This window comes from Carettochelys insculpta, chromosome 16, assembly GCF_033958435.1.
Source record: "Carettochelys insculpta isolate YL-2023 chromosome 16, ASM3395843v1, whole genome shotgun sequence".
NCBI lineage: Eukaryota > Metazoa > Chordata > Testudines > Carettochelyidae > Carettochelys > Carettochelys insculpta.
In genome coordinates, this window is record NC_134152.1 from 37,084,455 (window position 1) to 37,102,069 (window position 17,615).

The 17,615-nt window shown below is 40.9% G+C and overlaps 3 protein-coding genes across 8 annotated transcripts in view; 2 read left to right on the plus strand and 1 right to left on the minus strand.

Annotated features, from left to right (window-relative positions):
* The window catches only part of LOC142021920 (testis-expressed protein 47-like), a 28,156-nt gene extending 25,172 nt beyond the window's left edge, over nucleotides 1-2,984 (plus strand). The window contains exon 8 of the transcript XR_012647814.1: nucleotides 2,893-2,984. The gene's annotated coding sequence lies outside the window, so the exon portion shown is untranslated. The remainder of the gene's footprint in view (nucleotides 1-2,892) is intronic.
* Nucleotides 1-3,018, plus strand: part of SLC5A11 (solute carrier family 5 member 11) — a 43,583-nt gene extending 40,565 nt beyond the window's left edge. Inside the window, exon 16 of the mRNA XM_075011256.1 lies at nucleotides 2,888-3,018. The gene's annotated coding sequence lies outside the window, so the exon portion shown is untranslated. The remainder of the gene's footprint in view (nucleotides 1-2,887) is intronic.
* Nucleotides 1-17,615, minus strand: part of ARHGAP17 (Rho GTPase activating protein 17) — a 66,964-nt gene that overhangs the window by 13,679 nt on the left and 35,670 nt on the right. For all 6 annotated transcript variants that reach the window (XR_012647813.1, XM_075011252.1, XM_075011248.1 and 3 more), the window contains 12 exons: nucleotides 13,942-14,046; nucleotides 12,498-12,574; nucleotides 9,988-10,099; nucleotides 9,690-9,766; nucleotides 8,542-8,653; nucleotides 6,692-6,760; nucleotides 6,422-6,503; nucleotides 3,921-4,048; nucleotides 2,266-2,377; nucleotides 1,596-1,677; nucleotides 1,085-1,165; nucleotides 411-524 (listed from right to left, as the gene is read on the minus strand). Coding sequence is in view for 5 of the 6 variants with exons in the window: in XM_075011252.1 (XP_074867353.1) it covers nucleotides 411-524; nucleotides 1,085-1,165; nucleotides 1,596-1,677; nucleotides 2,266-2,377; nucleotides 3,921-4,048; nucleotides 6,422-6,503; nucleotides 6,692-6,760; nucleotides 8,542-8,653; nucleotides 9,690-9,766; nucleotides 9,988-10,099; nucleotides 12,498-12,574; nucleotides 13,942-14,046 (1,151 nt within the window). In the remaining variant the exon portion in view is untranslated. The remainder of the gene's footprint in view (nucleotides 1-410; nucleotides 525-1,084; nucleotides 1,166-1,595; nucleotides 1,678-2,265; nucleotides 2,378-3,920; nucleotides 4,049-6,421; nucleotides 6,504-6,691; nucleotides 6,761-8,541; nucleotides 8,654-9,689; nucleotides 9,767-9,987; nucleotides 10,100-12,497; nucleotides 12,575-13,941; nucleotides 14,047-17,615) is intronic.

Genomic DNA, 17,615 nt, shown 5'->3' on the forward strand with positions numbered 1-17,615 from the left:
ACAGAAGAACATGAACTTTGATGCAGACAGCTGTTTCACAGTTAAAAGTTCTGGTTGTTTTTCTCATTTTGCATGCCCAAAACTGGGGCTTAAGAGCAGTGCAACCACACATTAACTCCTGCCACAAAAACCAAGCCCAGGTTTTTTTTTTCCAGCATATTCTAATCTTCCACAAAGAGCACGGAATTGAAAAAATGGAAAATACACACCCTTTATGCCATCAGTCTGTGTACAATGTCCTACTGTTTGTAGAAGGCAGACAGCAGGCATGCTTCTGAAATGCCACACTTTACACTTAATTTCTCAGTGACTTGTTTAAGACCTTTTCACATTTGGGAAAAAAAATTACAGCTACATTTCTATTCTCTACTGAAGATACAATTAGAAGTTGCATTTAAAAAACAACTTACCCTTCATTCTTTGCCCACAGCAAGTTAGGACCTAACACTATGGCAATGTTGCTTGGTGTCATTTTGTTAATGTCACTGTTCTGTGCAAGTTTTGCTAGGAATTTGATTAGATACCTGCAGAGAAGGAATCAAGTCATTAGGCAGTTATGGTGGCAACAACTCACAATATATAATGCTATGCCAATGCATTAAGGAAGTTTTCTTGTGTAAAAAATATAATTGCTATCTCTTGCTAGAGGGGATGCGGCTGACTGCAATCACCCACAGACTAGAGTCACATTTCAAGTCAAGCTTCCAAAAACTCTTAAGTGCAAGCCCAACTCAAAATTCCACTCTGCTATTTGCTTGTGGGCTAACTACCCACAGTGCCTCCAGGCCTCAATGCAAGTCCTGCTAGTGAGGATACACTCCACTGACACAATGAGCGTACTATGATACATGAAACTGATTTGCTTAAACTGTAGGCTTGATGTCAACTTTAATAAAGTCAACACCTTTCTCATGTGGGCATGGGTTTGGGCACTTTGTGCTTTATTAAACAAAATGTCTCTTCACAATCCTAATGGAATTTAAACATAAATACAAACCAGATCAACACGCATATTATTAACTCTAGTCCTGAAGCGGTACTGAAGCTACAGTGCTAGAAACAGTTTCAGTTGTTCTTAATATACCTGAAATTAGCCAGGTTAGGCTTTGGCAATCTTTTACAAATTCTCCATAAGTCCTGCAGCTTCTTGTCCTGGTCCTGTATACTGTGGGGAAGAGAATTTTAGATCAAACAGAATTTCTTTAGCTTTTGGCAGAGGAAAAGCAGAGTCCACAGGTTTCCATTTATGCAGAATTATCCTCTTGTCTCTGCATTTACTCGTAAGTGCTCTGCATGGCTTCTGCTTGTAATAGGCAATGTCATTTGCACATATCTCACAGCATGTAACCAAGAGCCTGAAGTAGTTTAATACTCAAATGCAGCATAAAAGGTTTTGCTGCAGTATATATTATAATGCTTTTAAAACCAGCTCAGGGCATGCACAAAAACCTGAAGACTAATTTGGCACATGAATATTTACTAGTCTGAGCTTGAAGACAATTAGCACAGTTGTGTGAACTTTTCCACGAGTTCATTCTTCTTCACTTGTCAGTTACATAAAATCTAGAAATGCAAACAAACGTATATGTTCTTACTTTGCAACCTGCGTCCATTCTTCATATAGACTGTAGGTCATTAAAGGTTCTGGCAACTCTCGTAAATAGGACTTCAGGGCACCTGCCAGTAGAATACATGGGTTCATTTTAGATTTTGACAGATTCTTTGCTTCAAACCTCACAGCATGATCCTTACACCTCCGTGAAACCCCCTGAAGCCAGGGCAGGATTGGGTCTCAGACTGAACAGTCATCAGACTTCAATGTATTTGTACAGCACTGAACAATATGGGGCCTTCTGGACCCTGCAGTGATCATTTACTCATCTAACGGACAGGAAGACCAACTGTAAAACCTCAAGATGGTCCTGCCAGGCAAGAGCTACAGTTACAACAGCCCAAGTATCTCCTAATCACTTGAATAGCCTTGCCTGAGAAACTTTATGCTGATATGAACATACCACCTGAACGCTGAACACTCCCCAGGCCTTCCAGAAATAAACATGCAAAAAAACTTACATGCCATATGCATGCGACACTGGATCTCTAAGACTGTGCCAGCAGGGCAGAAGTTTCATTTTATTTTCATGTACAGTTCATATCTAATATCTTAAGATATTGTACTACGTCTGCCAGGTTAAACGGGATAAAGTTAAACCTTCTCTGCATTAGCTAGTTTATACATGGTCTGATTCAGAATACTCAAAATACCTGCAACGGCATGGGGGTCTGAGTAAAACTCATCTAGCTGGGAAGTAGAACAGTCCAATGCAGCTTTCAGCTTCTTCAGTTTGGAGGCTCCAGCAGCAATCCGGAATAAGCCCTACATTACCAGAGGCCAAGTGTCAAATGCACTGGAGCGATAGCTGGTCTCCTCATTCACATTTACAATATTATCACACTTACAACCAGTGCTGTTTTTGGAAAAAAGAGCTGGTACTCAGCCAGTTCCACCCACCCCACCCTGCCAGCCAATCCCACGGCTGGGGCTGCTGAGGTGTGGTACTCAGTACCAGCACGTACTGGCACAAAACAAGCACAGCTTATAGCTATTCTATGATCCAGACTCCATTTTCACAGCCATTACAAGGTGGTGGTGGTTTTGTTTTTGTTTTTTGTTTTTTTTTTTTGGGGGGGGGGGGGGCATGTGTTGAACTGTGCCATGACTGATTCAGCTCCTGTTGCATGAAAAAAGAGGTGATTACTTACCTGTAACTTCAAAATGTGTGCTCCACACTAGCAATCTAATCACATGTGCTCATGAGGGCCAGGTGCTAGAGCGGACAGGTTTTCACAGCAGTGTCCATTAATCCACATGTGCCTCTCCTCCCAGCTCAGATTATAACAGATCACGTGGGTCAGCAGCTTTCCAGTGATCCCCACTTACCACTACGTATGCCAGTCTGCAGCAGACATGATGGAGGGTCACGCAAGTATTGGAATACCAACAGGGACCACACATCTCAAGGAACCTCCAGTTACAGGTCAGTAACCTCTTCAAGTGGTGGTCTCTATAGGTATTCCAAGGGTGGGTGAATACTAAGAAGTAATCAGTGTGCAGGTGGATTCAAGACTGCAGAAGGAAATGCAGTATGTAGTACAGCGTGGCCCACAGCTTGGGTGATAGCATAATAGGAGAGAATGGATCACCATGTTGTGGCTCAGTGGACATTCTTCCAGGAAATGTTTGCTATGTATGCCAATGTGGTAGCTTGCATTTGCATAATTGTATCTCGAGATTATACGTCAGAGTACATAGGACATCCAGATGCAACCAGAGACCCATTTTGAGATCTGCTGGCAGGAGAGTGCTTGGTCTTTGGGCTCATCCATACTTGCTACAAACACCTTCAGTGCTGCCCAAGAAACAGAGGTCCTCTAGAGGGAAGAGGCTAAGGCCTGGTAGACAATAAGGGAGTGAAGGGTTCTGTCTACTCTGAAGGCATGCGCGGCCTCCGCTGGGAGCAAGAGATGTATGGTGCAATGAATGAGTCAATGGACAGTCCTGTGAAAACCTAGCTCCAGCAAGTGCATACTCATGACGGGACTATAAATAGGGACATCACTCAAAGAATCAAAGAATAACTATGCTTTAATTTCTCTTTCCTATTTCTTTTTTTTTCCCCTCTACGTTTAGGTTAAGTTGCATCTGATTCTTGAATGTCATTGAAAAACGTCATGTTGGAAGGCTTATATTGTACCAGTGGAGAAAATGCCTATGTGATTATGCACCTCAGCACGCGTGGGCACACATGCACACTGTTGCTATTTCCTCATCCAATAGTTTTTCTGGGCTCTACTGCGTCAGTGTTTTTAATTGGAGTAGAGCCTTTTACATGCGGAAAAAGACCAGCGCACATTCCTACCTCCTCTTTCATTCCTGTTTCCAAGAGCATCATTACACAGGCTTCAATTGGAAGAGCAATTTCACGACCACTGCGTTTGAGATGTTCTTCCAGTGGTGTTCCAAAGGCTGGCTTTTCTGTCCATTTGTCTAGTTAAAGAGCAGAAAAACACAGAGAAAAAATATCCAATAAAACTTGAAATATGCCACAGAAAAAAGTTTAGAGAAGTCTCCAGTATGGTGATAGGAATTTAAAAAAAAGCTGCAAGTTTGAGCCTTGATTTGGAAAGCCTCTTAAACTTATGAGTGAAAAAGAAAAATGATGAGCCTGCAGGATTTAGCAAGACTTTAAAAAATAATGATCCATCTCTCTTGGATAGTGCATCCAATGTTTATTCCTTTGTACAACTGGAAGAGATGTCCCCACCATGCTTTAGTTGGAATGCACTGATGTGGTTTTAAATTGAAAAGTTCATTCTGATTCTCTAAGAGACCCCAAAATGTAGATTTTCAGCCCTCTTGTAAATAAAGAATTTTGCACAGAGTAAGTTCAAATACTCAGTCCGAGCTGTTTGTACCATGGTTTTACCTGCAGCTGACATTTTATTTGAACGACGGAGTTAAAAAATCAGTTAGGTAAACCTTTATAATGAGCAGCCCCCCATGTCTCCATTAGAAGCATCATATTAAAGGGTCTGTCCTTGTCCCAGTTTCAATCCTACCTGTCCCTTTTCCAAAAAGCATTCAAGCTCACTTGGAAATTTTCCCAATGGCTCCAAGACCGGGGTCTGTCTGTCCTCTTCAAGTTAGACAAAACATTTTCCCGTAACAGGACAATTTGCCTTGCCTCAAATAAATAACTTCTTTTTTTAGCCACAATTCACGGCTGGTACTCTATGTCATGTGCTTTGTCTTTTGGAAAGAAAACTGAAAGAACTGAGTATACCAGCTCTGAAAGAGTATAGTGTAGATGCACTGTAGCTTCTACTAAGAATTCAGTTCACGTACTGAATATATGCAATATAAAAAGCTGTAGTGCCACTACCTGGCATTTATTTAGCCCTTTCCATCCACCGATCACAAAGTGCTTTACGAAGGCCAAGCAAGCTATTATCAGCCTCATTTTTAGAAAAGTGGCAAAACTGAGCTGCAGAGAGCTTAAGCAACACCAAGTCACAGTAACTTAGAGAAGAGGTGGGAAAAGAAGCCTAGTCTGCTCCAGGTACCCACAGGACCATTCTACTGCCCAGCATGTTTTTGACGCGACACTGATACTACAGCATACTTCACAGTGATGCAGTTCTTAGGCTTTCGAGTGTTGAACAAATAGGTGAATGAATATGCAAGGAGGCAAATCAGTGCAGTCAGAGAGAAGAGATCTCAATTGTCCACAGCATTCCATCATGACACTAAAAGAAGATGCTTATTTATTTGCAGTAGCCTGCAAAATAGCATCTTCCAGTGGGTTTATTTAATATAGGCGGTGTGTTCCACTTCCACCGAAATCACGTTTCAAAACTCCTTGCTTTAGAGAATTTAAGAATTCCCACTTGATATGCTCTGCCAACGTCTCAGCTCATTTGATTCTGGTCACGATACAGTAGTGATGTCTCAGACTTGACTCAAACTAAACCCTTTGACACTGGTGACTTCAGTGACAAGAGTGGGCACCAGGCTGGTAAGGATGACGTTTAGGACAATTTAAGGGTAATCCTACACTCTAGCTAATGCATAATCTGATAGAACAGATGCAGCTGCCTCATTTAGATGTACACCCTTAATAGCTGATGTTGGCTAGCTCCGCAGTCTGGAATACTTAGAATTAGCCCTGGGGCTGAGGGCTCGGAATGCAGTTACAGTATAGTATGTGCAGGAAAAAGTCATCCCAAAGGTTAGACTCGGATTTAAAGGCTAGAAGGGACCATCACGATCATCTGGTCTAACCTCTCACATCCTGCACACCTGAAAACCTCATCTGCCTCTCATGTGACAGGCCTGTAACCTCTGGACATGTTACTAAAGACCTAAAATCTTGATTGAAAGACAGTTACAGAGAAGTCACCATTTACTTTAGTTCAATGCAGCAAAGGCAGGGAAAAACTTGTGTGGAGGGGGTGAATCCTATAATACTAGCACAGAAACTAGGATCCTGCCTTTTTTCCTCCCAAATGAGAGCTCCCTTTGGCGCACAGATGCCAGGAAGGGGTTAATAAAAAGTCACACAATGTCGAGGTAAGAGGGAACACCCCAGTGCAACCTAAACCCAAGCCCTCCCTTTCTCTCGCCGTGTCAGACAGACCCTTTATGTGACATTAGTGTGTTAATACAGGACTGGAGGAACTCCAGAGAGCTCAGCAGCAAAAGATGGAAGTATGTTGGGGAATGTAATATTGTTAAAAAAAGATCATAATATCCTTTATTAAGAAGGGTCTGCATGCAAAAGAGTCAAGATAAAGAAGGAGAATATAGTGCAGAGGTGGCACAGGCAAGGAGAAGCGTCAGCCAGAGCACAAGTTACTTTACCTTGATGGGCTTGAATTTCAGGGAGGACCTTTTCTAAGACTGCTAATGCTTTTCTATGGTAATCTGCTTGTGCTTCTAATAACTGAGAACAGAACCCACATTTTAAAAAAAAAAAAAGAACAAAAATATTGTTAGCTTCTGAGACACACACACACACACACACACACACACACACACACTAATCGGTTTAGCACAAGAAATGAAATCAGAAGGGTTTTTTGTATACTACAAAAACCATAGCTGAATATAGGCAAACAAGAGCACACTCACCATGACAAAGTATCTGGCATATTCCCCTTCTTTGGACACAAAGTTATACATATCAGCAGCAAGTTGATCCTTTCAGGAAAGGAAAGCACACCTTGTCATTTCACAAATTACACTGTGGGAGTCGAAGTGGCACGTGTGACGTGTGTGGCAGGCCACTAGATTTATATACCGATTAAGAATACAAGTACTTCTTCCACTTAACCCTGCACTGATGAGGCTTCAGCTGGAATATTAGGGCCAGTTCTGGGCACCGAACTTTAGGAAAGATGTGGACAAAGTCTAGTGGCAGCAACAATTATTAAACATCTAAAAATATGACCTATAAGAAAAAAATAAAATTTGATTTGTTTAATGTGTGGAAGAGAAGACGGTGGGGAACGCATGAGTTTAAATAATTAACAGTTTGTTAAAAAGACGAGTGTGATCAGTTGTTCTCCTTAACAGGAGGACAGAACAAGAAGCAATGGGCATGAACCACAGCAAAGGAGATTTAGGATAATCATTAGGGGAAAACTTCCTAACTAATGGTAGTGAAGCACTGTGAAATCTGTCAGTGGATGTTTTTACGAACAGGTTAGAAAAACACCTGCCAGGGATGGTCTAGTGTTAATTCTTAGTCCTCCCTCAGCATGGGGATCTGCACTTAATGACCTATCAAGACCCCTTCCAGTTCTATGTATGATTCAAACTACATAATACTCTTCCCACTAAGACCAAAATGCTCAATCTCCAGGAGATCTGAAAGTTCGGTAGCCACCTGCCCACGGCTCAATATTCAGGTGGCAGGATATCAAGTGGACTAACAAACAGTAGTGACAGCTGCAGCCCAATGCTTCAGCATCATCAGTGATGTGCTTTACCTGTCGAAGGTTGACAGAGAAAAGCTGTCTTGGACACACCCTTCCAAATACCTACACTTCTGCCCAGCTACCCAGGATGAATCAGAGGGCTGTTTTATTAAGCAAGGCATACCATTTAGGTAGCAACAATAGTCACGGCATCATCCCTTTAAGCAAATAAGTATGGCTGTTGAAAGGGCACCTTGGTCCACTTTTGTCCAAGCATTTTGGGACTTTACTTATCTTTCCATTTTTTATTTACTACAGGCAAGTCCAATTTCCCTCAAAGCATAAAGATTTGTGCTTGGATATTTTAGTAGTAGGACATGGAAGAAATGCGTACGTTTAATTCTAAAACTCATTATTTCCCCAAGATGCTCCTGCCCAAACTCCACAATAGTGAGATGCAAAATCTGATTTTTTTCAGCTCAGTAACGAAACCAAAGAAAGGCAAAGCATTGGAGGTGTTCAAATACAGTGAAAACTCTCCATTATGGGGGTTGGATAGCTGAGGGAAAGGTTATGAGGAAACAATATAATCTTCAGGTCATTGTCTTAAAATCCTTCCTCCTAGTTAGCACCTAATGGCTCTTTGGTGGTTTAGAGCATGCAAGCACGTCAACATCTCAGACCAGGCCTAATGGTCAGATGTTCTCAACTGGTTCTCTGCTTTGTAGCCTCCTAGACAAAGACATGAATGAACCAGAAAGACCAAATTCACTTTAGAGAGAAACCAGTACAAGGTTTGAGGCAACATTTTTACTTGTGAGAATGGACAACAGTACTTGACCCTCTGGGGAGCAGTAAGATATCCTAGGAAACAGAAATAAAGAGCTACATGAGAAATGAGAATCGCTTGTGCCAGTTTCCGGCCTGGTTATAAGCCTAGATATTCCTTAACAACCCACTGCGGTAATTACAACTGGTGCCACACTGAGGTATCCCAAGTAATCCACACGTGCCCTTAGTGGCAGATGTAACCAATGAGAGGATTCACAGACTCAACCTTACCTTGCATTGTTCGACTTTATTTCCAGCCTCATCCATCTCTTCCTTAAGGGAATCAATTTTTGATGGATGCATTTGAAAATTAGTTCCTGAAGTCTTGCAGGCTTGGCTATATCTGTGCAACAGAAACCAGAGTTATTCTGTGGAGACTATAGTTAGCACATAACGCATGACTTACAAAAACTGATGTCTTTTAGGCCCCCTCTTAACTGCTTGCCTCTGGAGAGCAGACAGCTAATTCACTTATCCAAAAGGTGGTTTCAAAACCAGGTCCCAATACAATTTAAAACTCTTTCTAGGCCATTGGTGTGAAACATGCCTACAGTGTTGTAGTACAGGCACAGGGTGGCAAAGCAAACCCAATGTGGCACTAAATCCTAGCATGGAACCTTTGCAGCATCTCACCTGCAACATGGATGGGGAGGCTGCAGAGCCTACCAGACCTAGCAAGCACCCCAGGCAGCTCAGCTAAAAATGAGCATAACTATCCACAGGCCACATCTCCTGAATGAATACGGCATTTATCCATAACGATGATGCTGTCAGCCAGGATGCACAGAGGTCTGAAACGTACGTTTGGGCAGTGGCCCACGAGAGGGGTCAATTGACAACGTTATAAAAGTAATGCATTATGGTGACAATTAAAATCCTGGGGCCAACACAATGACAATGCCTAGTTCTCAACCTGGTGTACACAAGCAGAGGATAGAAAGTAAACAACACTGAAAAGACATAAAAAGTGACAGTAGTGTTCTGATTAAGTATAACAGTGTAAATATCACCACCTGAAGGAATGCTTCCCAATACCACACTGTATCTGCTTTGACACGTGCGACATTCTATCGAAATACATTCCTGAGCTAAGTGAAGCAGACTAAAAATGCCCTCTTGGACTCACTTAAATGCAAACTATTCCCCTATCTAAACTGGTGGCTGACAATATGAGACATCTGAATTTGATCCATATCCGTATCAGAAAACCACGTGTTCTTTTGTACCATTTATACATAAATGAAGCTTTTTCCATAAGTGTTCACGAGCATACGGCGCCACTTCAGAAGCAAATACCGAAGTGAGGTCAGGCATAGAGGGGATATTAAGAAATTAACATGTACTATGCAAACTATATGGCATTTTAAATCACTTCTTACCTAGCTCTTGCAGAATCCCAGTCCAAAACTAACTTTGCAAGCTGTTTCCTCTGCTTCTGAACATTGGGGATTTCTGACTGAAAGCACAGACATCCAATGTTTATATTAACTATGTGACAATTCTAAAATAAAGTGTAACTGAAGTCTCTAAAAATTAAAATAACACAATCCTGCCTGAAATGCAAATGGAAGATACACTTGTTTTTTTGAACAGAAGTGAAATTTGCAGCATGTGCTGTTACGAATTTGCTCAGAAAATATGCTGGAAGTTTTTTTACAGCATGTTGAAGTGACTCACCTCTGTTAGCTGGCTTAGTGGTTCTAACACTTCTTTTTCAATCTGTACCTCATGGTGAGAGAGCTCTACTGCCAGTTTATTTTCTGCCTCACCACAAGTGTCTAGCATCTTCCTTTAAAAAAGGACAGGAAAGCATTATATAGTTTGAGCTCTTTTACACCTCAAGCTAAAATAAAAAAAGATCCAGAATGAAGAACCATGGGACAAATCCTTTGTCCACTGTCTAGCTATGTCGTGCTTCTGAAAGTGCTAGGTATTTCTTTGGTGACATAAAATGAGGGTAGCTGGTGTTAACTATCTGCTCCCAGCTCTGACAGATTGCAATTCGGGGTGAGCTGAGGCAGGCAGTGAGAAACAATGAACAAAGTGTTCTAGCCAAACAGTCCCTGCGGAATCTTTTTTCACTATTGTAACCCTTTAACAAGACTTTAGGATGTTTGAAGTTATTCTAGTGGATAAAGAATTCATGGTGAGCATATTGAAATTAATTTGTGTCAGAAATCTACAATCAATGATTCACTGGCAAACTGGGAGGGCATATCTAATGGGATCCCACAAGGTCTTAGGTCTGATATGACTCAATGATCTTCCTTAAAGGCTTGGATAACAAAGTTTGAAAACGTTTGAAAGCCAGGAAAGGGTTAGAATTCAAAATGGCCCTGACAAAGTTGAGAATCTGAATTCAACAAAGTGAAATGTGGTATGCGCCAGTGCAAAGTTTTTGTTTAGAGAAGAAAATAAGTAAACGTACGCCTACAAAATGGGGACTAATTCTATAGACAGAAAGACAGCTGAAAAGGGTCTGCGTGTTATAGAGGATCACAAATTTATTAGGAGTCATGTGAGGACAGCTACAAAAAAGCTATTATTTTGGGGTACAACGATAGGAGTTCTGGAAGACGGGGGGTAAATGTCTCATGATTTGGCACTGATGATGCCTCCTTGTATCCAATTCTGGGAACCACACTTTTAGGAAAGAGGTGGACAAACTGAAGAAAGTTCATAGGAGAAAAAGTGAAAAACAAAAAACAAACCAAAAAAAGCTCAAAAGCTCAAAAGTTTGGAGCCTCTGACCTCTGAGGAAAGGCTAAGAACAGGGCATGCTGAGTCCTGAGAAAAGACAATGGGGATAACACACTTCATGTGTGTTATGGACTGTTATAAAGAGGATGGCAATCAATTGTCCTCCACATCCACTGAAGGTAGGACAGTTAGTAATGTGCTTAATCTGTAGCAAGTGAGACTAACAGTACATCTTCATTGCAAGGAAGAGTGATCCTGCCATGGTCGATCTTTGGGAGTTTGATTTAGTGTGCCTAGTGAAGATCTGCTAAAGCAAATTTACTGGGTGCCCCGGTCGACAGCAGTACTCCTGCCCCATTAAGAGCAAGGGAAGTTGATGGGAACACAGACTTCTGTCAACCTCCCTTGGTGGAGACAGTACAGAAGCCCAAACTAAGGTATGCCGACTCTAGCTATGTAGCTAACGTACCTGGAATCGTGTGCCTTAATTCCATCTTCCCTTGTAGTGCAGACCTGCCCTTGGGTTAACTAGGAGGAAAAACTTTCTAACCATAAAGGTAAATAAGCTACTGAACAGGCTTCAGAGAAGCATGTGGAATCTCCATTAGCGGTTTTTAAAAAGAAGTTTAACAAACACCTGTTGGGGATAGTCTAGGTTCGTCTGGTCCTGCCATAGTGTGAGGGGCTAGACTAGATGGCCTCTTGTGGTGCCTTTAAGACCTAGTTTTCGATAATTTTATGGAAAAAAGCTGCAGATGTAAATCTGTCTATGATATTAAGTAACATCAATGTTAGGGCTGAAGTTTACCAGCACAGTCTTGCAGATTGCCTAAACTGAAGCACCATTTACACACGGCTATCCATTATGTTAAATTAACTAAAGATACAAGCATTTTAATAGACTCATTTTATCTGAGGACATGGGTCTTACCCACAAAAGCTCATTACCTAAATAAATAAATTTGTTGTTCTTTAAGATGCTCCAGTACTGCTTGGTTGCATCTACACTTGCATTCGTCTTTCGAAAGAGGCATGCAAATGAGAGAAATCAAAAATGCAAATAAGATGCAAAAAATGCAAATATTCTTTCAAAAAAAAAAAAAAAAGCCATGTAGGTGCTGCTCTTTCGAAAGTAATCCCCACCTTTGAAAGAACTCTTCTTCCTTTTTTTTTTTTTTTTTTTTTTTTTTTTTAAGGGAAGAAGAATTTTTTCAAAGATGTGGTTTACTTTTGAAAGAGCAGCGTCTACACTGCTTTTCTTCTTTCGAAAGAACATGCAAATGAGATGTTGGGTATGTAAATCTGCCTCATTTGCATTTTTATTTCCCTCATTTGCATGCCTCTTTCAAAAGAGGAATGCAAGTGTAGATGCAGCCTTTGTGAACTACAGACTAACACAGCTACCCCCTACGGTCATTTTACAGAAGTTACTGCTTGCAGAACTAATCAATGAGGGCCCACAGCTCCAAAAAAAGTCAGGTACTTACCCCAACAGTGTGTCATCACTGAGCTGGACAGATCCTTCTTGCATATTTTGAGCAAAAGCTGTTAGAGGAAGCTTTTTCTGTATAAGAGAAGAGACTTAATATTTAGTATCCTTCCCATAAAATACTCCTTGCAGTCTGTTTCCAGTGTATGGTTTTACAGTTTGCTCTTCCCTGTCCTACAATCTCCACCGAAGTAGATCTTTGGCTATTTCATTTAGAGTTCCAAATCAGCTTAATGACCTTTGAAACTAATTTAAAATTATTCCAGGCTACTCTATTTGCTACTGTTACGGGTATGACAGGCTAGCTGAGAGATTAGCCCTTAAACTAAACGGCCACTTTTAAAACATCTCAGGAGAAAACTGAATATGTCACAGATTGTGATGCTAATGACCGTTTCATCACAACTTAGGAAGCATTTAGTTTAGATATGTAGGTTGTGCATGCTGTTTAGTAACAGTAAGTTTGACTTTCAGAAGACTTTGATCAACAAAGATTGTCTTTCAAACCCACAGTTAAATTCTTTGGACACGGAACACTTGGTGTAGTGCATGGGTGTCCAACCTTTTGGCTTACCTGGGCCGCATTGAGTGAAGAGGAATTGTCTTGGGCCGCATATAAAATATATAATATAATTAATGTATATAAATCCCATAATAATGTTAAAAGTTTACGATCTTGTGGGGCCGCACTACTAGCTGTCCAGGGGTACATGCGGCCCGTGGGTTGGACATGTCTGGTGTAGTGTTTCTCACTTACAGGACTCACTTTTTAAAAATTTTCTATAGACACTATACCTCTTCTCCTGGTTCCTATAACGAGGATTACTTCAAAGAAAACTGGTGGTTCTTTTGTCTGTATGCAGATTACAATTGTTGCCTGAGGTATATTGCAGAAGTTAATCTGGAGGGAAAGCACTCTCAGTATCTGTGTATGTGAAAGAGCCAGACTAACCTGATGCTAAGAACCTTCCGTAAGACCTTCTCCTGATACTTATTGGACAAGTATTTAGCCTATTTTGTGGAAACAGGTTTTTGACAGATTTTAGTCATCAGGATTCTGTATGTACTTGTAAGAGTTAATCTGATTTTCAGGAGTTGCTAAGTACCTGAAGCTCCTAATTAAGTCAGCAGGAGCTCCAGAAGCTCAGGACCCCTAAAAAGGAGGAAATCTATGGAAGCACGTCACAAATAAATGTTTCTAAGTCAAACACATTCCCCAAACACAGAGAACAAAGTAAGTGCTCAGACAGCATTCAAGCACCCTGCACACAGTGGGGCTATTGAAGCTGGATTGTGAACTATACCAAAGCATGGCGATCCAGAGGAAATGTCAACATGTGGGACGATTCTGGAGAGCTGACTTTGGACATGCCAGCTGTTCAGTAGGATGGGCTTTATAGACCAGACTCAGGGCACAATCTGAAGCACTTACTAGTACTTACATGTCTTTTATCAGCATCTGTGCCATACTGGCCCTGAAAACATGCTATTAGCCTCTTCTGTGAAATGTGGCAAACAGATCTCACTGTGTCCAGACGTCTCTCAATCTAGCCATGGAAAAGGGGAAAGAAAAAGTTATTTTCTTGGCCTCAGCAAATCATCTTCCTCCTACAACACATTTAATTCATGTTTCTCAAGTTTTCACAGCTTACAAAACATTCAGTTTAACAGAAAGACTGACAGCAAATTTGTTTTGAAGGGGACTTGAATGGTTTCCATTAATGACGGCATAAACTTTCTCTAATTTTGCTGTGACTTGCAGAGTCCAGGAGACTTGGGGATAAGATGGGAACAAAGAGATGATGTTATGTTTCCTCACAGAACAGCCCAAAGGGGTTTCCCCTTTGACACCTACTATCTGGAGTTTGAGATGAAGGGCACATCCACAAGCATTACTTAGGGACAATATCCCAAACAAAATTTCAATAGCACTTGGCCTTCCCTACAGGTGGGTGCTGATGTGCGTAATGGAGGACAACCATGTGGTTGCTACCTAAGCATTGCCTTTGCCTAGTGCCCCCTCCACCCATTACCCCCACCCAAGCCCTCATCATCTGCCTTTAGCTAGCAGCTTTGCTTTCTGGTTATTAAGTATGAAGGAAAATCCTGACTCCAGTGAATGGAGGACAAGGTGCTGTGTGCATGGATATGTGGAAGAGCCTGAGGAGTTCAAGCATTACTGAGGATTTTTTTGTGCTGGAAGAAAAAATATTTGAATGTTTTTCAAGCTCTGCATGTCAGTTCAATTTAGTGCATTTGAATCTATCCTTGATACTTGAAATATTAAAATGTCCTTGTAAATTTTAAGATTATATTGCTTCAAGAACCACAGAAAGCCAGTAACAGAATTCTTTAACTCTTTCTTTCAAGTAAAGAACCTTACCAAGAATAGTCCCCAAGATGTGAGTGTGCTGGAGACAAGACTGCTTATGGCATTAAACATACCATGTACAGTGTCAAAAGAATGCAGTTCATCTGCATTTCAGTGATTCACCAAGACTAAAAGGAGGCCCTTCAGAACTGTTTCTGTTTAAAGCAATCAAAACCTCATAAAAAGTTTCATCTGCGGAAGTAATTTGAACAGATTCAGGACTTCAGTTAAGCACCTAAAAACGTCACTAGTGCAGAAAAATCAACATGTTCAGGAGAATACACTGACCTTTTTATGTCTAAATGTAAGTATAGCTTAACCTCTCTCTAGGAAAGATTAAAATTTGCTCTGCTCGGGTACTATGCCCGTAGGCAGATAGGCACTGTCTGTAAAATTAAAATTGCCAAACGTGGGCTTCCCCACAAATGACAAATTGAGCTTCAAACATTTTATTTGGAAAATGCAGAATGAACTTGTGGCCATTTCTATTGTTTTTGATTTTGAGAATTGTCCTATCCCCGAAGTCCTGATGAAGCTTTTTCAGCAATGAATTTCTTTTCATGTTAACCTCCTTAAGGTAGTTAAAAGCTTTCATATACTATTAGCTTGGCATCATTTAAACAAAAAATGAAACTTGACACTCGGGTTTACCTATGTAATAACCTTGATAAAAGGAAGATTTTTACTTTAATACACCAAAATGTTACTGCTATTGCAAAATGCTGCACTGAAATGATGTACAGTAAAAGCTGGGTTATCTGCAGCTCAGATAACCAGTATGCTCAATTAACCTGCATCTGTTCTGCTGGTAGCTGCCTGGCAGGGGCCAGCAAAACAGAGCTGGTTACCTTGGGTTCAGGGTGGTCACCTGCCTGGCCCAGGCTGTCAGGGCAAGGTGACTGACTGCCAGGCTGGGGGCTGGCTATCCAGCTGGTGCCGGCAGCAGCACAGTTGATTGAGTGGGGCCAGCAGCCCTGCTCCAATATCAGGTAAACTTGATTATCTGGCACCCCCAGTTCCCTGGGGAGGTCAGATAATAGAGCTTCTACTGTAAATCAATCATTGATTTGTATTTACTGAACACTGACATTAAAATTGACTCTCCCCAAACAGGCTTCCACTCTTTCAAGGCAGAGTATTCCATACCCAAAGATGACACTGGATGACCTTGAAGGCAACGATTCAACAGCTTGTTTTCATACTTGTGCTACGTGCCACGTGCTTGAGTACGTCATTTTTGCTGTGCTTCCTAAGATCATTATACCAATTATATATACAGCATTTGCAGAAGCGCTTTCTTTATTAAAGTTATACAATGGTTCAGAGACCTCATTACTATAGGAAGTCATGGGAGGCTACTGAAGAATGTTGCCACATTTTTATTACTAGTCACTAAATCGTCAAAATAAATTGGCCACCTAAAGTTCTTACTGAGCTAATCTTCTCTTTGCTTAAGAATTCTAGCACGATTAGCGCCATTATCACAAAAAGAACAAGAAACAAAAGTATGAAGCAGGATTTTGTTCTGCAGAAAAATACAGAACTGAAGATTACTGTAGCAAGCACTCTGATATAACTACTGTTCAGTTGCTGACTCTGGCCGCCCTAGAGATATAAAGGGGGAACAGACTTGGTGGTTAAGTCTTCCTATTCCTCCTCCAGGTCAATGAAACTACTGAAATTAGAGACTCATCTTTGCTAGTAACACTGATTGTAACTTGGTTTATATATCTTCTATACTATGCAGATTAGAATGTGGCATTTTTTCATTTGAGGTTCAAACACAGATGCATCTGGCCTCATCTCTAGAGTTGGTTGGACATCATTGAGCTAACTGTAGGAAGCAGGAACATTAACATTTCTTAGGCCTTGTCTACACTAATGTGGTAAACAGCTTACTAGTGTGGTAAGTCGACCTAAATCACACTCCTCCAGCTATGTGAATAATGTGACTGCTTTTTTGTTTTGGAATCAACATAGCTTAGGTTCACTTTCTGCAGCATCTCCACTGTATTGCATCTCTCGGATATACTCTCCATAAGCTTACATTACTCTTCGCATTCTAGTCATGTTCTGGAGTCAACATTAAAGTACACTGCCATAAATTTAAGCAGGTCTTCTCCAGACCCACTAAAATGATCAAACCCCACTGCATGAATCACAGCAGCATTAGTCTCTGGTAAGTATAAGCACGGCCTAATACTTCTGAAGGGCAGTCCCTGCCTGATCTGGAAGGCACTACATTTAATGAAGGCATATCTGAACATGAATATTGCACTTAGCAAATTAGAGCAACTACTTCAAAATGTAGCAAAGCCAAAACTTATGAATTATACATAAAAAAGTTGAAAGCCTATTTACAAATAACTACCAAACACACAGGCAGTTTAATCAGACAAGAATTTTCCTCCAAGAATGAACAAACAAACCAGTCAGATCTTCCATTCTGGGTGTGACCAGTCTTTACTGAGCCTGGGAAAACTGCTTACAAAATTTTTGGCAACGAGTAACAGGGAAACTTTGTCTTAGCTAGGAAGTAGAATATGAATGTGAAACAAAGACAACAGATGAGTTCTGCAAGCTCTCTCATGGCATATTTTAGAGTCCTTAATATAGCTTGATTTTTTTAAGCTTTACTTCAAATATTTTCTCAGTAATGTTGCCAAAAACTGTTTTGCACTTCTGATCCAAAGAAAACGTAAACCCTACAGCACAGGAGAAAGCTGAACTACCCCCATGTATCTT